This window comes from Centrocercus urophasianus, unplaced genomic scaffold, assembly GCF_019232065.1.
Source record: "Centrocercus urophasianus isolate 14NV4802_14NV808 unplaced genomic scaffold, USGS_Curo_1.0 seq_184, whole genome shotgun sequence".
Lineage (NCBI taxonomy): Eukaryota > Metazoa > Chordata > Aves > Galliformes > Phasianidae > Centrocercus > Centrocercus urophasianus.
In genome coordinates, this window is record NW_024884738.1 from 6,382 (window position 1) to 27,338 (window position 20,957).

The window sequence follows — 20,957 nt, forward strand, 5'->3', positions numbered from 1 at the left end:
CTCACAGAAGCCAGGTTACAGAATCATGGAATGGTCTGAGGAAGAGACCTTTAAAGGCCATGTGGTTGGACTCCCTGCAGTGAGAGGAGACACCTACAGCTCCATCACGGTGCTTCTCTGCATCAGTATCTACCAGAGAGGTAAAGTGCCGACATTCTCAGAGCGCTATTATCCCATTTCTCCTTGGAAAACCTTCCCCACTTTCATTTTCCTGCAGCACAACACACTCCTTGCTTTCTGCCGCGACACAGAGGAGTAACAGAGGAAACGGGAAGAAGAAGGGACCAGCAAAGCCACGTGCACCGGAGTATGGCCGAGAGACAGCGGGGCAGAGTGTAAGGATCAATAATGAACCCTATGGATCCGTACGGATGGAGGCGTCGGTAACAATATAGGCAATAAAAATGTAGGTGATGAAAAGCAGGGTGAGCGGTGCTGCCCTTTGCTGCCCACCTCCAGTGCCGGGGATGGACCCGCAGCGCTGCCCTGCTCGCCCACCCGCCGCATTACCCACGTGCGCGCTCCCCACGCCAGCCCAGCGCCTGGCCCCGCCCCTCCTCGCACTCTCATTGGCTCCGCCCGTGACGTCAAGGAGGGCGTGCCCAATGAGCGGCGCGCTTAGCTCGAGCCCCGCCCCATCGGGCCATGAGCTCCGCCCCGCGCGGGGTCTTAAAGCGGCGGCGGCGATGCGCTCGCGGAGCGCCATGAGCCGGGCGGTGCTGGTACTGCTGTGTGCTGGGCTGGGCGCCTGCCTCGCCGCGGGGACCACAGGTAGGTACGGGGCCGGGGGTACGGCGGGAGGTTCTCTTGCGCCGTTCCATCCCGCTGAGCCGCTGCTCCGTGCTCGCAGGTGCCCCTAGCGCGCCCCCTAGCCCGCGGCTGCGGGTGAAGTTCGGGCTCCGGCGCTCGGCCGACGCCGAGGATGAGGGCTGTGCGCTGGAACTGGGCAGCGAGCGGAGTCTGGAGGAGTGTGGCTTCAACGCGACGGCCAGGACCTTCCTCATCATCCACGGGTGGACGGTGAGCGGGGGTATCGGGAGCGTAGCAGGGGCTGTGATCGGGAGGTTTGGGGCAGCTGCTGAGCGCTGCAGTCTGTGGGGAGCGCTGCACCGGTGCAGCTTCACCGAACTTAAGAATGCTGCAGTCGTTGAACTTAACAATTGCACACCTGTTCTGCATCACTCCGCGCCTCTGCAAGGCGAGCACAGGCAGCGGAACCTGAGGTTTGTTCCCTGAAGTGTGACCAAATGCCCATTGTAAAAGTGACACTTGATGGAGGTGTGGACTTTGCGTGGCACAGGACTGGAGCAGGGTGTTCTGTATGGAATAGTCCATCTTTCATGCTTCTGTGATCTTCGAGGACCTTTCCAACTCCAGCAGATCCACGGCTGGAAGGGTCCAAGAACTGTGGAGATGTGGCATTTGGGGATGGTCGGTGGGCATGGTGGAACTGGGTTGGATATCTTGGAGGTCTTTTCCAACTTCAATGATTCTATGGTCCTCAGATCTTTTTATGACCCTTCCAACCTAAGCCATTCTGTGATTTTTATATTCTTACTTCTTATCCACAGTTGTGCCATGTGCTCCTGGCTTTCCAAGGACAGAAGGCAGGCAGATTTCATCAAGCTGCTTCTGCATTTCATGTCCCACCTAGGGACTTAACCAGTTTTGCCATGGCACTGCAGTTTGCTAGAGACTAATTTTACAATCCATCAGAATTGCTGAGGCTCTTGAGGAAAGAGCGATAAGATGCAGGGAGCTGGTGCCTCTCCTTCCTGTCTTTACAGGTGTGGCAGCTCATTGCAGCCCAAGTGCCAAAACCTGTTTCTCTTACACCAATTAGCTTGGTGCACCGGGGTTTACATAGGAGCACACATTTACCGTGAAAGTGTGAGTGTGTGATTGGGATGCTCCAGAAGCTAATGTTCAGATCTCCTTCCAGATGAGTGGCATGTTTGAGACCTGGCTGGGCAGCTTGGTCTCAGCCCTGCAGGAGAGGGAGAAGGATGCCAATGTGGTGGTGGTGGATTGGCTTTCTCTTGCTCATCAACTCTACACCGATGCAGTGAACAACACACAAGTTGTTGGGAAGAGCATAGCGAGGCTGCTCGACTGGTTGCAGGTAATATGCTCTGCTGTCACGTTGCGTGTTTGCCAGCAAGTGGGGAAGACACTGATGTAACCTCAACCCCAAGGCCAGGTGGAGCAAGGGCTCACAGCTGAAGGACTGTGCTCCTTTGCACCATGCTTTGCTTACATGGGAGATGCTGCTTTGCAAGTTGCTTGCACTAGTGAGTTCTGAGCAAAATCCAGATGGAGGTCTTCTGCCAGCTCTCCATGCAAGGCTGCCTCACAAAGTTCAGTACAGAGCATCCTATGTAGGTGAAAGCTGTGTGCCACAAGCATCACCCACCCCATTCAGCTGGTGCTTATCTTGGTGAAAGAAAGCACCCCCCCTCTTCTCTGTTCTTAAAACTGGACTTTGTAGTCCTGCAGATGGAGGCAAAGCCACATATCCTGAAACACAGGGGCAAATTATTAAGCGTTTTCTTCTTCCCCTTACAGGAGATCCCTCTCTTTAAGCTGGAGAATGTCCATCTGATTGGGTACAGCCTGGGTGCCCATGTTGCTGGCTTTGCTGGTAATCACGTCCATGGGAAAATAGGCAGAATTACAGGTGAGTGGGTCCTGAAGCAGTCTCTTACAATTTATTCTACAGTAATGAGTTTCCCCATAGAGCCTCATTCCCTCTGCTGCTGCAATGCTTTGGGCTTTCTGAGTCAGAAATAACAAGTTCCTACACGGGGCAGCAGTGTCTCTTCTAGTGAGAGAGCATCTTTACTTTGAACTGCAGATAAGAGCTGAAGAATCAATGAAAAATCTGAGGACCTGATCTTGAATGTATTTGAAATTGCATGTGAGTTCAGCAGAAGTCCCATTCATGCCCTTACTGTCCAAATCCTAAACCTCTGAGTGGCAGAGCTCTGTGATCAGAGCTCATGCCATTCGTCCCATGGTGTGTTTGGTCAAAACCAGCAACCCCTCCTCCGGAGAGCATAGAGTTCTTCTGGAAAGAAGCTGATTTTAACAGGGGAGAACCTACGACACGGTAGAAGGGAAAGCTTTAAATGTTTAAATATGACAGTGAGAATTCCTCAGAGCCTGGCAATAAATATCTTGGTAAAACTGCCAAAGTTGGGGAATGGCTCAGGTGCACAACTTCAGTGAGTGAGCAAGTGTTCTCCCTGTGGAGCTCATCTCCATGGTCTCACTAACGGAACAGCTTAGTGAGATCATGGGGAAGAGCTCTGAAGGGTCAACACTTGCAGTGAAGCAGGGACTGTGTAGCACCTGGATTAGGAGGGCTCCCAGCAGCAAGTTCTTTCCAGATTTGTAGGAAATAACCCATTCTGTATCAAACACCCCAGTTCCTTATCTAGTCCCTTGTGCTGTCTCCAACCCAGGCTTGGACCCTGCTGGCCCCATGTTTGAAGGAGTGGACCCTAGCAGGCGTCTTTCCCCTGATGATGCTGCCTTTGTGGATGTCCTTCATACTTATACAAGGGAAACTCTGGGTGTCAGCATTGGGATCCAGATGCCTGTGGGCCATGTTGATATCTACCCCAATGGAGGGGACTTCCAGCCCGGCTGTGGACTGAGTGATGTCCTGGGAGCCATTGCCTATGGCAGTAAGTTCACAACTTCTATTGCTGCTGATCAGAGTATGCTCCTTGGGTTGATATACAAGAGCAGAGAAAACCATTTTTTTTTTTCTTTCTGAACTGTATCTGTGCTCTTGGAGTTAATTGCTAGGAGCTAGACCTGCTTGTAGATCTGAAGTAGCATGTTGTCCCTCTAACACCTGATCATAACCTAAGGCTGTCTTTTGATCTCCTCCACGAAGGGAGCCAACACATGACTCATCCTCTCCAAACATTTTGCACTAACCTCTTGAATTGCTTCTGTTTGAGAAAAAAAAACACACCAATTTTTGGCCACGCTGCCCCATGCTGGGCAGCGAAACACTGCTGCTGTCTTAACACCTACTGGGGTGACAAATACTCAAAACCAAATGTATCCCTTGCAACTCTGCTCCTCTAGCAATTGGTGAAGTTGTTAAGTGTGAACACGAGCGGTCTGTGCACCTGTTTGTGGACTCCCTCGTGAACCAGGATAAACAAAGCTTCGCGTTTCAATGTACTGATTCCAGTCGCTTCAAGAAGGGCATCTGCCTGAGCTGCCGCAAGAACCGCTGCAGCGGCATTGGCTACAACGCCAGGAGGACACGGCACAAAAGGAACAGCAAGATGTACCTAAAAACCAGGGCTGACATGCCGTTCAAAGGTATGCTTCTTAAAAGAACGTGGTTTGATTTCTAGGAGTGGGTCTGAGGTGCCCCTGAAGTTCAGTAGTGGGGAAGATCTAGAGGTAGGTGAGGAGCGTCACCTCCATGTAGGGCAGCGGTAAGAAGTGTGAGTGCTGCATCCCTGGAGGTGCCCAAGGCCATAGGTAGGGCAGCCTGGGTTGGTGGGGGGACAGCCAGCCCATAGCATGGGTTGGGACTAGTTGGGCTTTGAGGTTCCTTCCAACCCAACCATGCTATGGTTCTACAGTTCTATGACCTTCAAGGCCCCTTCCAACCCAAGCCACAATGCAATTCAGTTTGTTTGTTTGTTTGTATTGCTGTTAATACATGCTCTCTTTGTTTCTCTCCAGTCTACCACTATCAGATGAAGATGCATGTCTTCAGCTACAAGAGCCTGGGGGAGGTTGACCCCACCTTCTCTGTCACCCTCCATGGCACCAACGGAGAATCTGAGCCCCTCTCTTTAGAAGTGTAAGTAAGCTGCCTGCTGTGCTCACCTAGACAGCAAGGTGACTGGGGCTAGGCCAGGTGGCATCATTCTTTTTCCTCTGGTAACACTGGCAGTACACTTGAGTCTAGCAGACCTACTTGATCACAGTTCAGTATTTCATCCAGTAACTTAATTACATCAAATTGCGTAGAACGTAATTTGTGCCCAGTTCTCTACATGTTGGTCTTTGTGGCTCATCACTGAATGCTCTGTTTTCGCTTTATTCCACTGGGCAGCCTGCAGGCCCTTATACCTCTGGATGTGCTGTTGACCTCCTTTAGCCTCTCCACAAGGAGACGAGGCGTGACGTTCACCCTTAAGCCATGGAAAGGTGGCTGAGCCAAATCCATGATGAGTTGATTGAGCACTTTCTTGAGTACAATCAGTAATTAACTGGTGGCAACTCAATGTGAAGCACTTGCTGAGCTGCAAAGGCTCTTTTTAAATGAGTGAGCATCTGGCAGGCTTCCACGAGAAAACACAGAGTCTTTGCTTGTCTTCCAGGCTTGAGCAAATTGGCCTTAATGCAACCAACACCTTCCTGGTCTATACTGAAGAGGACATGGGAGATCTTCTAAAAATAAAGCTCACCTGGGAGGGAGCAACTCAGTCGTGGTACGATCTGTGGAAGGAGCTAAGGAGCTACTGGTACCGGCCTGCCAGGTCCTCCCAGGAGCTGCACATCCGACGGATACGTGTGAAATCTGGGGAGACGCAGCAGAGGTAATGGTGGTGTTGGACTGCACCTGAGCTGGCTCAGCCGAAAGGAGCGATATTCAGAATCCAGCAAGGAAAGGGGAAAGGGTGTGAATTTAGCTGGTGGCATAAATTGTCCCATTTTTAGTGTTACCACCTCCTGCATCTTTATGGTGTGGGAGGAGATTACTTGCAGCATGAGGCTACAAACCAAGCCTGAAGCAGAACAGTCACTGCAGATCAGATCTGAGGTTCTTCGCTTTATTTAGATGCTGGAATAGTCCTGCCTCTCCCTGAGGTCTGAATCCAGCCTACTTCAAGGTGGTTTAAATGATACTTGAAGGATTAAAGTTCTGACAGTGCCAAGAGCACATACCCAAAGCATAGGTAGGGCTCTTTATTACATGATAACATGCTGATCTGGCATAAGCTTGTGTAAAACTGCAGCTGGTAACATGGTAGCACCAACTTAAGCACTATATTGCTCCTTATGAGATCTCTGGAACTGTACAATTACATGGAGGTGCATGCCAGATTGGAAGCATAGCACCCCCGAATTCTGTCGTCTTGCTCTGAAGATAACCCAGATCTGTCAAAAGCAGTTGATGCTGACAGTTTTCTCACATTGATCAGCTTTAAATAAGCTTCTCTTGCCATCTGCGAGGTGTTCTGCATCCTTCTTTCTGGAACCTGTGAAACAAAGGGGAGGTAAAGAAAAAGATCCACAAGTACAATTTTACAATAAGATAGAAAGCATTGCATCAGCCAGTTGGCAAAGTAATGATGTACCAAGATGCTCCACAGAGGATATCAAACCAAACAGCAATGTCCTAGAATGAGTTCTAACCCATATTATGTCTTGTTTATTAAACTTTAGACAGAGCTTTCAGTGACTCCCAGTTCTTCTTCCTCCCAGGTTTGCTTTCTGCGTGGAAGACTCCCAGCTGACCAGCATATTTCCTGGCAAAGAGCTCTGGTTTGTGAAGTGCACAGATGAATGGAAAAGAAGGTAGGGAAGTCAGTCAAAATCCTGTATGCTGGCATGTGGGTACTTGAGGATGAGTCCAAGATCCTTGCAGTAGTGGAAAGCTGATTAGATGCTCCTATTAAAGACTGCTGCCCTATAAAGCAGAGGAATGCTGGAGGTGGACAATATTACCTAAAAGATCACTTCAGCCTGAGCTGCAGAGAAATGCCTTGGTTAAATTTGGCTTAGTGCATCAGTGAGGCACAGCTGAGGATTACCATGGTGTTACAGCACTGACTCCCACCACTCCTGTTGAGGCATGGGAACAGGTTGCCTAGGGATGTGGTTGATGTCCCATCTCTGGAGACTTTCGAAGTGAGGCTGGATCAGGCCATGGGCAACGTGACCTACCTGTGATAGGTGCCTGTGCACTGCAGGGGGAGTTGGACGACATGACCTTCAGAGTGCCTTCCAACTCTATAGATTCTATCATTCTATTCTATGATTCATCTCCATTCTCTCTCCCCTGTCTCAGCAGTGGAATCTCACCCATTGCAGAGCATGCTTGTCCTGCCTTGATCCCTGGGGATGTCCCACACACCAGAATCTGTCCTTAGAGCATGACCACTGGCAAGCCTGGTCCCAGCAGTGACAGCCCGATTGCTTCAGGATGCCTTGAACCATGCTTTGAATCAATCCCCATTCATTTAACCAAATGACAGCTTCCTGAAGACAAAGCCCAGCCTCACAAATTGCATTTTGCAAACTTAATCCTTTGTTTTTTCTCATCTGGAGACCTAGTGCTTGTTAGAGCTAGCCCTTTGCACAACCTTCCTGGTTGAAATCAGCTGATAAATGCTTGCTGGTGCTGGCCCAGGTCTGGCAGAAGCTAGCAGGCTGCTACACACAGTAGCAAACAATTACAGGAATGAAACCCCCATACAAAAACTTGTTGCTCTGCCACATGATCAAGTAAATGCTCCTGCAACAAGGCTGTTTTGATGTGCTTCTCAATAACCCCATAAAAGAAGTGCAGGCAGATGTCTTCCTGCTTTTGCTGGTGGAGAACAGCTTTTGCATGAGGCAGAGGAGCAGCTCTGATCTCCAAAGCACGATGGTTTCCAGGAAATGGTCTTTACTTCCAGAAACTGAGCAACTGCTTGCTCTTCAGCTCTCCATTTCTGCCAAGTCACTGGGAGATGGCAGCTACCTGCTTGAAATTTCAGTCTGTAAACACCATCAAGTGAATCTGAACAGGCAGAGCCTAAAGATAAGACCTGCAATTTCTTTGCAGTCTGCTCACTGTGTGTAATGTCTGCTTCAGGTTCCCACTGAATGGCTGCTGGGAAGGTAGTTGAGTTTTTTCCTTTTTTTTTTTTTTCCTTTTTTCTTTTTCTTGAACAGAATGGTGATGGACAGTTCGACATTAATGATTCTATGAAAATAGCAACCTGTACTTTGTGACCTACTTCACATTGTCCCAGAGATTCTTAGGAATTCTTTGATATTCCTTTTAACCTCTGCATTTATTGGTGTTTTTTTTTCTCACTGTTATTCCCAGATCTGTCTCAAACACACTCTGAAGATTTCCCTGGAACCCACAATGGAGCAAGCTGGACGCATGAAGACCGTGACAGTGGGAAGATGCTCTGGCAAAAAAAACCTTGGTAGCACTTAAAGCAAATAGCTTTGCAGGACAAAATACTTTGGATCAGATGAAAGAAACTGGGGAGCAGCTGATGGACTGTGGTCCTGGACCCAGAATAACTGCAGCTCCTTCCCCTGCCAGCCTGGGAGATGCATTTAGCCTTGCCCTGACTTTCCTGCTCCCATTAACCATGACTACAGAGGATAACTCTGGAACTCCAGACCTCAGCAATGATGTCCTGGTCCACCACCAGTGGAGCTGAGAAGAGAACCATATGAACTGCTGGATACAGTGATGCCAGAAACCAGTTGGCATCTACTGTAGGAGCACTATGGGCTGGAGAAGGTGAGACCAGCACACACTCTGTTTGGGGTTGTGTAGGGAGGAGTGGGGATAAGCACCGTGCCACTTATGTTCAGGTTGTCCTCTGCTTGCCTTAAACCTGCTCTGTGCCTGGCTGATGCTGAGATCTGTGCATCACTGCGTGCCAAGCAGCTCTCCGTCCTCCCTGTCCCTATGGCATAATGTAAAAAGTGGCAGCTGCTCCTTTCTCCTCAGTCCCCTTTCCTCAGTCCTTGCTCCTTGTTCAACAGTCCATGTTAATTAATCTTTGTGAGAGGCAAATAGCAGCTGCCCAGCACAGGAGGAAGGTAATGGAACTGGACTGTTCCAGGAGAGCTTTGCACTTGTCCTTGTAACTACTGAGAATGTCTGCCTCTGCTCCAATGCTGCTGTAGTACCAGTGCATAATTAAGACCTTATTTCCATGTAAAGCATTGAACTGAGCCAATAGCCCATCTTCATTGCCACCACACCTTGCTTATATTCCTGGTGCCAGATGAACGTGGCTTTGCTCTGAGCTCGGCACTCCACAGCTGGTCCCACTGGCTGCAGCAGAATGGGTTGTATCAGAGGTAAAACTTGTTAATTTTCTAAGTTTTGGGAGGATACTTGGTGTAACAACTCTGAACTTTTGGCATGCAGCGAGACAACCTCAGAAAGTGGTGCTGCCATGTGGTGCACTGAGTTCTGAAGATGGAGTGCATCCTTTGAGGTTCTGAGTTTGTGTAGAGCTTCAATCCGACCAAAGCACATTTGGGGATCTTTTTTATTTCATGGTTTTGTGCAAAGGTTTTAATGATTGGAGCCTTTGGTGAGTAGCTGAGACTTGTTAGCCTGCCATATATGGAGTGGTTTCAAAGCTCTGTTTGTATATTCTGGTTTTTGTATGACTTTAAACATTATTTATTTCTCATGCTGTACATATGTAAAGTTTTAAAGAGTTTTGGTTCTGAGTTCCAGTTTTTATAAGCCTTGAGATGAAAATAAAGAGCTCTGTATGAATCAGTGAAGTCTCATTATTAACCTGTCGTTGGCTTTCCCAGAGCAACAGAACATGAACACGGGTTTCCTCAGTCTTTCTAACAGCTGCCACACCATCCAGCTTAAGGAAATCTCTCATGGTGCTCTGCCCAGCCATGACTGAAGCTGGTGGCACAGCTCCAGCAGAAAGACTGCAAATTAAGTAAATATCCCTAAGCTGTGGGAGATTTACATGAAATTATTTGGTTAACCTTTTCCTATGAAAACTAAAGCAGACATTGACTGCAAGAATGAGTGGTTTAGGATGTGAGGCGATGGCCTGAAATTGCACTGGGGAGGTTCAGGTTGGTTACTAGGAGACACTTCTTTTTTGGGAAGAGTGGTGAGGCAGTGGTGCAGGCTGTCTTGGGAGGTGGTGGGGTCACCATCCCTGGAGCTGTTCAAGAAGCATAGAAATGTGGCACATGGGGACATGAGCAGTGGGCATGGTAGGGATGGGGTGGGCCTAGGAATCTTGGAGGTCCTTTCCAACCTGAATGCTTCTATGGATCTACTCCTTCTGCTCTGCATTTCAGAGCCAACACCACACAGCCCAGCACACACCAACATCCATCCCTGCACATCTCTTCCAGTTTGGAGTTTCAGTATATGCCAGTTAAATCTGGGATGGGTGCAGGGGGCTGTGAGCCAAGCTCTGTACTTGCATGTTTCCCCTTTCCCCAGTGTTTTAGGACTCTCCTCCATTCAGCTCTGCAGTTGGGTTCCCACAAGGGTCAGGTCTCCAGAGCGATGATGCACTTGGCCCCAGGAATGCTTTACAGCCCCACCACACTGCCCCAGATTGTGCCCTAATGCACCAGGTACTCTCTGAGCATTGCTACTTCTTCAGGCAAACTGAAAGCAAAGTGCATTCGAAAATTGCACTGTAGTTGTAACTACACCCTTTGGGTGCTGTCAGCCTCACATCACAAACTGCTCAGCAAAGCCCCTACTGCAAGAGGCTGCCTCACAGAGGCAGTTTCCAAGCTACAAAAACTGGGGTTGAATAAGTGTAATGCAATAGCTGTGCTGGGGAAGAGAAAGACCTGCCAGCCCTTTTGGGAGTGGGAACAGCACATTTCCTGTTGGCTCCCTGTGCTGAGATAATGGGGCAGCCTCAATCTGCCAGGTCAGCCTTCCCCCCAAGGTAGCCTCAACCCAAAGATGACATCGACCATCCAAAAAAACCAAGATCCATCTCCTCCGACAGCACTATCAGGTTGTAATTTTATGCCTGCTCTGCTCCATGTCGGCATTCCAACATAAATTATACAGCTCATTGACTTCCCTGCGATCCTATCCAGCCCAGCAGTGAGCACAAAGAACGCGGCAACCTTTGTAAATCCCTGTGAAGTATTGGGAGGGTTTGGAGGGACGGGTGAAGCAGCGTGACCCAGAGCTGACCCACGTTTAAGGCTAAAATCAGATCACTTTTATTGCTGGGTTATTGTTTTCCTATCTCTGCCCTAGGTTGTTTCACAGCTGTTGCAAGAAGCTTTAAGATGTTCATGGTAAACTGTGCAAAGAGGACACAAACTGCAAGCATTCAGAATCCCTTTCTTCCGACATAGCTTGCAATAACATGGGAAAATGAAGAAAAGAGACCAATAAAGCAGGGATTTTCAAGCCATGCTTTTCCACTTCTCCAGCAGTCCTGATTATTGCAAACAGGCGAAGCAAGACACGACACACGAGTTGGACCAAACTTTAAGGCCAAAACAGTTGAAGTTTTGCTCATTTCCATGTGTCTTTCTATATCCTGCTTTTGGCTGAACACAGATGTATCCCACCAAACTACCATGAAGAAAGACACTTCAGCTTCACTAAAATACCCTGGAACCTTCTTCCTCCCCTGCCATAAAATCTGCAGATGTTAATGAGAAGAACCTCACTCTGCATACTTCTGTGAAACAGCCAGATCTGTCAGTTCTTTGCTTAACCCAAGAAGAAACACCCCAGAAAAGCTGGATTATGTACCACGTGTGCACTGAGGTATAGGATTACCTGGGTTGGAAGGGACTTCAGCAATCATCCGGTGCCAACCTGTCATCTCATTCCAACAGAATTAGAGGGAACTTCCAGAGGCAGGTCTCAAAGTATCAGTTGGGTACTTCAAAATCCTGCATTTCAGAACCTGAAATGGGTCTATGGTTATACTTGGTAATCGTAGACATTTTTTCCAACCTGAATGATTCTATGACTCTGTGAGTGGGCATTGTGTGGTGGTGGGCTGGCAGTTGGACTTGGTCTCAGAAAGGTCTTTCCCATCTGAAACGATTCTGTGATTCTGTGTAGAGACATGGCTTAGTGGAGATGGTGGGGATGGACTGACAGTGAAACTGCTGACCCTGGAGCTATTTCCAGTCTTAATGATTCTTTGGAAACCAAGGACACGTAAGCTGTTCTATGATTGCAGGAAGGCTACTGAGACGCCTTGCCATGACTTCACCCACCTGGGCACAGCCAGCAAAGCTGCATATGTGAGTAAACTCCAAGGATGGGGCAGGGAGGGAACCTGGGTTCCCTTTGATGTCTGCAGGAGTTTCTCCTTGGACTTCACCAGGGATGTGGTGGGTTTCAACCCATGGAAGGATGCTGGTGTGGGACAGGGACAGAAGCCAGCACGTTGCTGAGACGGCTGGGTGAGAAGTGCACTGTGTGGAACTGGGTGCAAAAGGTGTAAGTTTAGAAAAATTAAACTTACATCTGTATTTTTTCATATTTCTTCCTCCTGTCTTCCCCAGCTCCTGGCCTCACTCCCTGTCTGAAGTCCAAGCTACACAAGTCCAAGTGCTTCCATGCAGCTCCAGTAACAACATCAAAGCATTGACCTCAGCTGATTCTGTGTCCTAGCCAACAGCTACTTAACAGGACACGATGAACTTGGTATCTCGTGCATCTTTGCAAGGCAGAGCCAAGAGAAGATCTGTTTTTTCATTTTTATCCAAGATACTCGATTAACTTCTGCTGCTCTGTAATAGGGCCTCCGTGCTCCTCAGAGATGTTCCCCCTTCCCTGCTGGAAGGCTATGAGAAATGACAGGGGAAAACCTGCCAGATATGTGGGAGAAGCAATGAATCTGACTGTGTAAATGAAGTGCTGTCAAAGGAACAAGAAAGAAAATGAGAAACAAACAAACAAACAAAAAAACCCAACACACATACATATACACATATTCATTAAGTCCCATTACACATTACTAAATAGAAGGACAAAATCAAATATAATTAGTATCTACTTAATTATCACATCTTAAAATCATAATTGCCAATACTGGAAATAACTGGGACAGTAGAAAAGAACCCCCTCCCTCAAAATTTCCACTCATATCAAAATAGTATGCTTCACCAAATATTTTAATGAAGATATTGTGAAATCAAAATCACATTCTATACACCTAAGTGGAGCCAAAGCCAAGCTCTGCTTTTCATTATTAGTTTCTAAAAAACATGTAAAGACAACCATTTGAGTTAATTCTGCGTAATTTTCCTGTTATCTGGAAAGAGGACCTACATCTGTGTTTCTGCAGCTGCTGCTCCTGCTGCCAGGCATCTGCAGGGGCTCAGCCCTCTCTATGAGTGTCAGCTGTGCTGGTGCTCCTACTCATACTTCCGTGTGGCTTAATGTTAGGAACAATTTGTTCTCCCAAAGAGCAGTGATGCAGTGGCACAGGATGCACAGGGAGGTGGTGGGATCCCCATCCTGGAGGTGTTCAAGAACCACAGAGACGTGGCACTGAGGGACACGGTCAGTGAGCAAGGTGGGGTGGATTGGGCTTGGACCTGGGGATCTTGGAGTTATTTTCCAACATTAATGTCTCGATGGTTCTATTTAAGGACACTGTCAGTGGCTGTGATGGGAATGTCTTTGGGTTGGGCTTGGGGATCTTGGTAGTATCCTCCAACTCTAGTGATCTATGGTTCTATTTAGGGTCATGGCCAATCAGCATGGTGAGGATGGGCTGGGATTAGGCTTGGAGCTCTTGAAGGTCTTCTTCAGCCTTGATGGTTATGCGATTCTATGACTCAGTTCTTCATGGGATGCAAACACCAACTCCTCACTGAACAACAACTCAACAGCACAGTGCTGAGCCAAGGAGAACGGCATTTCAGCCAACAACCTGAGCTCCTCCTCATCTTCCTCCCATCCGCTTCATTAGGTTTTGCACTCAGGATGAAGCAACCTGCAGCTCCTGCTTTGCATCAGCCCCTGTCTTGCACAGTAGACTGCAGACAGCTGCTCAGGGTCAGGGGAGCGGTGCTGATTTACACCTTGCAAGGTGGGCGCATGAGTGCGCTTCTTGTTTGTAAACTAGGGATGATTTATTCCCCTGATTAATTCAGCATCTTTCAGGAGACACAGTCTGCCAGCCCATTCAGAGCCCTTTATTTATTATTTTATTCCTGCATAATCTGTGCTCTGAACAAAGCTGCGCATTGTTCCACAAACAGAAACTGTTTCTCAAATTCCCGCTGTGCTGTTTTCCTCCACTTCTGCTGAATCAGCTTTTAACTTCCATTAAAAACCCTTTTTTATTTCAAAACAAAAACAAAACAAACAAACAAAAAACAAAAAACAAGTGAAATCTGTTTTCCTAATTCTGCCAATTGCCTCCCTACAGCAGCTCCAGCAGCATTCAGTTGCTCCACCAAACAGGGATGCTGTTTTCTCTCTAACATCCCATAGCTTCCACCTGAACAGATCCTACACCCTGCAGCAGGAAGATCCAAAGGAAGATCCCAGAAGCCAACAGAAAGCCCCCAGCACTGTTAGACTGCAGATGTTCTGCATACCCACAGCAATTAGGGCTGACCTATTGCAAAACACACCCCAAGCACATCCCTCCTGTTTACTGGACTCCTGTTGACTCTTCAGAATCCCCGGGGATGACAATGAAGCAATCACAGATAGGATATTTTGGCTGGTTGGCCGACCGCAAGAAGGGGCTCTGGTTATGACACAGAACAGAACAGAACAGAAAAGTACATCCAAGGTTGGCCATCAGCACAGACTCCTGAGGACAGCACGAAGGTCATGGCCCAGCCCAGACGTATTGAGTGTCCCTCAGAGAGCTGCTGGAAATGGGCTCTGAGGTTCTTGCCTCTGTTCCCAAAAGGATGCCTGAAGCCTACCCAGGTGTGCAGGTTACTCACAGCACTCCTGTAGCCCTGTTCTCACTGCGCCTTCAGTTCACAGCTACAAGTAAACACACTCAGGCTTAGAGGTGAGCAGCTGTGCAAAGCTTGGGAGGTAGGAATGGGTGCCACCTGCACCCCAGCCTGGCTGATGGCAATTTAAGAGTGAAATCTGTGTAAAGACAAGCATGTATGCTGGCCGCCTCTTGAGGCTGCAGTTTCTCAGAGCTGGAAGTCTGACAACGCGTTGCAGACTCACAACAAGCACAGGACAACTTTGCAAAGCCACGTGAAGGCCACCAAGGGTTATCTTACCAAGTGTGATCACAGTTACCCAAGTGGCATTCCTGGACATAGCTGTGTGCAAGCACAGGTTAGAATAAACAGAAAGACACATCCCAAATGTGACGTCAAGGACCAGCGTTGACCAAGGGTGAAAAAAGGACAAGTTATTTGGCAACCACTGCCTTTTTCCATTGCAGGACATTATCAGAGCTCCTACTTCACTAAATTCTGCAGAAGAAATAGCCCCTGATGTTGAGTGACCAAGAGACAGCTCTGAATTCCAACCTTCTATATGCAATCTGCTCCACTCAGCCTGTTATTTTCTCCCTTGAGGAAACACATCAGAACATTAATGCTGAGGGCCCTTATGAATCCCATAAAGATCCAGGGTAACTTCTTAGTAGCTACTGAAGTAAAACCAGCATGTTCCGCTCACCTCAGGCTGGATATTAGAAAAAACATCTTCTCCAAAGAGCAGACAGGCATTGGCACAGGCTGCCCAGGGAGGTGGTAGTCTCCCTGTCCCGGGAGGTGCTCAAGAACCATGGAGATGTGGCACTTGGGGACATGGGCAGTGGGCATGGTGGGGGTGGACTGGGGTTGGGCTTGGGGATCTTGGAGGTCTTCTCCAACCTTAATGCTTCTATGACTCTGTAATCCATGAACAGACAGACCTCTTGTGTAACAGCTGAGGGATGCGCTTCCCAGGCGTCTCCAGTTTGGGAACATTCAGTTTTGGGTGCACCACATCAAAGGGGCTACTTGATATCGGACAGCATGTCAAGCCAAAGAGATGCCAGACTGCAACCAAGATCTGGGTAATTTTCCATAGGCCATTGATATCTTCTGTTCATCATCTGAATGTGGATGGGATTGCAAAAAAGGTGAGGAAGAATAAGGAAACTTAGTTTCATCTTTTACCCTCACTTTCTTTCCAACTGCACAAAAATTTCAATGGTGACAAAGGAGCCTGAAAAAAGACTTTTGCAGTAAGACCACAGTTGGGGCTGAATAAAAACAAAATTAGAAGTACTGCTATTAGGCATTATGTTAGAGCACTTTCCTCAGCATCTGAAGTTGTTCAGGGCCTGTGCCTTAGTGAAGGACTTTTGCTGACCCTGCATTCACTATCTGCTGCTACCATGCCCCTTGTTCTTCAAAGATCCAAAAACAAACCTCAAATGGTTATAGCTCTTGCATAAAAGCCCTTTGCTGAGGCAGAGGAGGCCATGCTGTATCTTGGCCCCAGACCAGTTCTTCAGCATGTTTGTGAGCACTCCCACCAGAACTTGGCATTTTTATGGACCTTGTGGTTGATGCTTTCACTTCAAGAGACAAGAAACACAGGTTTCGTACAGGAGTTTCTACATACGCAGGATTTTTGGTCTCAGAGCACCCTTGTTTTTTTCTAGAGAACTAAATAAAAAGCCTTCAAGTGCTGAGAGCTTCTTGTGGGAATGCTTCCCACCATGCTGGGTTGGTATCCTACCATGCTGGGTTGGCATGTCCCACCTTGTTGGACTGGCATGTCTCACCATGTTGGGTTGGTGTCCCAACATGTTGGGTTGGGATGTCTCACCCTTTTACGTTGGCACGTCCCATCACACTGGGTTGCTGCTTCCCACCACTTTGGGTTGATGTCCCACCACACTGTGTTGGTGTCCCACTCTATTGAATTGGCATGTCCCATGACATCGGGTTTACACATCCCACCAGACTGGATTGGCACTTCCCACCATGCTGGGTTGGTGTCACACGGCACTGGGTTGGCACATCCCACTGTGTTGGGGTCCTGCTGACAGCCAAGGATCTCTTGTGACAGAGCAGGAGTATCCAAGGGAACTTGTTCCAGCTGGCTCCAAATTTCTGGGTGAGAAGATGAAAGAAGCCAACTCAAAGGTTGGGGATACAAAGACATCTGATTGCCTGTGACTTAGGAGATATGGAGCTGTGTGTTCCCAATGAAAAATGGAAGGAAGACAAAGAATGGTAAAAGAAAGGAGGGGAGCAACTTATTACGAATAGATCTAACTCCTCTTGTGGCCACTGACCGAAAAATATCACCTCATTTAGTGATGCTTGAGATGTTTTCCTTTAAAATTTGTAGACCTGATAACTACAGAGACTGTGCATTAGTATGCTTACGTGAGAGATTTTTGCTCATGGGCTACTGAAATGAAAAATCAAGATATCTTTTACACAAAACCGAATGGAAGAATTTAATTGAGCAGAACTAATACACACACTTTCAACAAAGTGCCTCAAGGCCATGGTAGAATTTTGGGACTTGTTTCGGAAAAGCTTGTGTTATTATATACTGAAATACCCTTAAAAGTGTTTATCTAATGAATCAGAACTCATATAATGGACTGTACAGGTATGTACCACTTCCTCTTCAGATACGATTTCTCCCTTGCTAAATAATTTTCAGTTGTATTTTTGCTCTGAAAAAAAAAAACCCATGTTTCTTTATGGACTGACCTCCACAAAGAAATAAAACATCCAGCACTTCCTGGGGCTGTCTGTGCCAAGAGTCAAACACCTAACGACTTCCCATTAACTGCAGACAACATAGCAACTACTGGTGTGTGTCCCTTTACCCAACAATAAACATATTTACTAATTAGGGCTTTCTCCTGTGAAAACAGTCAAATGACTTTTGTACACAGTGAAATCACCACATAATTAATCACCTTATTTATCCAATAAATTATCAAGCTGCTCAAACACAGCATGATAAAGCTTTTCCCTACCCATTTTCTTTGTCTCAACCCAACCTCTGTTTACAGCCTCATGCACTTTGCCTAAACTATTGGTGCCCCATTGGTCAGGTCTAGCCATCGCTACACACAGCAGTAGAATTGACTATTCCAGTAACTGGATATTAGGAGCAATTTTCCTCCCAGAGAGCAGTGATGCAGTGGCACAGGATGCACAGGGAGGTGATGGAGTCCCCTGGAGGTGTTCCAGAACCATGGAGATGTGGCATTGAGTGACATGGTCAGTAGGCATGGTGGGGTGGGTTGGGCTTGGGCTTGGGGATCTTGAAGGTCTTCCCCAATCTGTGAAGATCTTTTGGTGTTTCCAACCCAGGCTCCTCCAAATCACCCCATCATAGTCCTGTCTTAATGGACATGGGGAACAGCACCAAAATCTTTATTGGTTTCCATACAGTACAAAGAGGCCTTTCCAAAGTCAAAGCATCTTACGTCAATATATTGCCCTTATCAAGTGAAGCCACAATTTCCTTAAGGAATAAAATAGGATTGTTCTGGCAGAGGTCTGCCCCTTGGCAAGGAGGAGCTCATATAAGAGCTGCTGACATCATAACGTGTCAAACTACCCTTGAACTGGCTCACTGATTCATTTCGAAACCATTGCCTCTATCTAGGGACATACATTACAGCTGATTTGCAGCATAGAGTGTCCCTTCAGCCCAGCCAAGCTGGACTACTCCATGCTAAGCCCTTGATGACCCAGCACCTCCTCACGTGCTTGTTCCCAAACACCCAAAATCTTCAGCAGATAAAACTACGAAATTCTTGCTGTCCCAGGTCATGACCAAGCTTGCTGGAGCATCACAAGAAAAACACATTTTCCTGTTCCCTTGTCTACCTTGCAGACTGCTGTTGGCATGTTGTCTGCAGGCACGACCGGCAGTCCTCAACTCAAGCAGCAGACTGGTCTGCACTGAAAGAATGCAGTGAATGGGAAGGAAGAAAAGCATGCAGAGCCTGGCTCTGCAATGCGGTGTTTTCCTTGACCAAACTGAAGGACTATCATCCAGATCTCTCTCATCTGGAAACACCTTACAAAAGCACTCCACACTGAAAGAGTACCTTTAATCTTAGCTGAAGTGTTTACAGACCATGGGTCTAACTCCATGTTCAGCTGCATCTTTGCAACCTGTGCTGGCTGGGAAAGAGATGCATTAACAGAGAGCAAAATAGTACAGTGTGTGCAACAGCAAAATAAGAATTAACTCCATATGAAGCCCATTTATTTCTGGAAGGGTCCATTCATTTTGTCTGTTTTTCTTTATTCCTGAATATTCCTGCTGCTCATCATTAAGAGAAGATAAAGGAAAGGCTGCAGATTACTTTGCATCATAAAGCAGAATTTGTTCCAGGAGCCCTAGCTGGTGTGGGAAAGATGGTAGAGCTTCACTTCAAAATTGATCAAAATCCCATTTTGCCAGGTGCTGTGCATGGAGCCACCGAATAACGGACTTCCCCAGAAGTCATATTGCACAAAACAACAGTACGAAGTATAGGAAAAAAGCACAGGAAAAAAATGAGGGGAAATCAAACCCCATTAATGGCTCATGATAATAAATTTCTGGGTTGAAAAGGACCACAATGTTCATCTAGTTCCAACCCCCTGCTATGTGCACCAGACCATGCTGCCCAGAGCCACATCCAGCCTGGCCTTGAATGCCTCCAGGGATGGGGCATCCACAGCCTCCTTGGGCAACCTGTGCCAGTGCCTCACCACCTTCTGTGTGAAAGACTTCCTCCTAATATCCAACCTAAACCTCCTCTGTCTCAGTTTAAAACCATTCCCCCTTGTTCTATCAACACCCACCCTCATAAACAGTCGTTCCCCTTCCTGAAGATCCCAAATAACACTAAAATAACACACTGAAACATTTAAAGTTCTTTATAAAAACATAGGAAATCCCCTTTCAGGTTGAAGGATGAGCACAGCACCTTGATGGCATGCAGAGCTATGGGTTGAAGAAGGCTGCATGTCGAGCACATCTTCCTCATAAAATAGACTCACTAAGTCATTAAGGTTCACAGAATCACAGAATGGCCAGGCTTGGAAGGGACCTCAAAGATCACAAATCTCCAACCCTCCTGCCACATGCAGGGCCACCAACCTCCACATTTAATACCAGACCAGGCTGCCCAGAGTCCCATCCAATCTGAACACTTCCAGCCTCTCTGGTTGTAAAAGACCACTAAGACCATCAGTCCATCTCCACCACCCCCACTAGCCATGTCTAGTACTCAGTGCCACATCTGCCCTTTTCATGGTGCCCTGCCAAGTCATTCACCGATGAACACCAGGAGGAAATTGTTTGCCACGTTTCCCAAAGTTCTCTGGGTTTTGGGTGAAAGGCAGAAGTCGGGCACGCTCTGGATTCTTGCCTTAGAAGCTTGACACCTTCCCATATCCAACTGTTCTCTCTGCCTAGACCTACCAAGCAGCTTCTCTTCTGAAAGAGCCACTGTGGGATTTGCTGAAGCTTCCAGCACCGTTTTCTCATGACAAGGATTGTGCTGGTGCAGAGCACTGGAACGAGATCAACCCACGCTCATGGCATATGGTGGGCGACGCTGCAGACCTCCCCTCCTCTCACCACTGCTGTGATTCCAGGTCCTTCAGCTGCTCCCAGCCTAGCAGAAAGCAAGGCAGCCCATACAGAGGGTCTGTTTGTCTGAAGGGCTCAGCCAAAACGCTGCCATGTGGAACCCGGCCAAGATGCAGCAGACCGTGACGGACAGACCCACACCATTTAGACAGCAAGTTACCGGAGGGGGAAATTCAGCAAGAAGAGCAAAACACACACACACACACACACACACACATAAGGACTCACACACCGACCCATTTCAGCAGGAGGTCAAAGTCTAATTAGGTACTTTATTACTCGTTTAAGTCTTGTCTGGCTTTCAGGGCTGGAAGAATGGCGGGTGTGCACGTGAAGCTGTGAACCTCAGGGATGAACAGCAATTTGCATTTGAAGCGAGCCCCTGGTCCCATTCCCAGGGAATTTACTTGATGCATGGCTTAGCAGGACGGGCAGCTCAGTGTTGTTTACCACCTCACTTGGCACACACTGACAGCTCCAAGGACATCAGCCCCACATCCACCTCTCCTTCCAAGAGCATGGCTGCAGGTTTTCATGGGAGCGTTAGCTCTGAGCTGAAGGAATTCCCATCTCCAGAGCCTGGTCTTTTCTACACCTGACATCCTGCAGAGCTGGGTGTCAGCTCTGGGTT

General features: G+C 47.7%; 1 protein-coding gene across 1 annotated transcript; it reads left to right on the forward strand.

Annotated features, from left to right (window-relative positions):
- The first annotated feature begins 704 nt into the window (after positions 1-704).
- Positions 705-9,511, forward strand: LIPG (lipase G, endothelial type). The gene is made up of 10 exons (XM_042820229.1): positions 705-771; positions 851-1,020; positions 1,943-2,122; positions 2,566-2,677; positions 3,465-3,689; positions 4,102-4,344; positions 4,717-4,837; positions 5,361-5,579; positions 6,469-6,561; positions 8,081-9,511. The coding sequence occupies exons 1-10, from the start codon at positions 705-707 to the stop codon at positions 8,100-8,102; spliced, it is 1,452 nt and encodes a 483-aa protein (XP_042676163.1). The 3' UTR covers positions 8,103-9,511.
- Positions 9,512-20,957: the final 11,446 nt, after the last annotated feature.

Excerpts from the sequence above, each read along its gene's own strand:
- LIPG (XM_042820229.1), top strand. The coding sequence starts at position 705 with ATGAGCCGGGCGGTGCTGGTACTGCTGTGTGCTGGGCTGGGCGCCTGC. Across the intron at positions 1,021-1,942 it reads TCATCATCCACGGGTGGACG|ATGAGTGGCATGTTTGAGAC; the intron begins GTGAGCGGGGGT and ends ATCTCCTTCCAG. Across the intron at positions 6,562-8,080 it reads ACAGATGAATGGAAAAGAAG|ATCTGTCTCAAACACACTCT; the intron begins GTAGGGAAGTCA and ends TGTTATTCCCAG.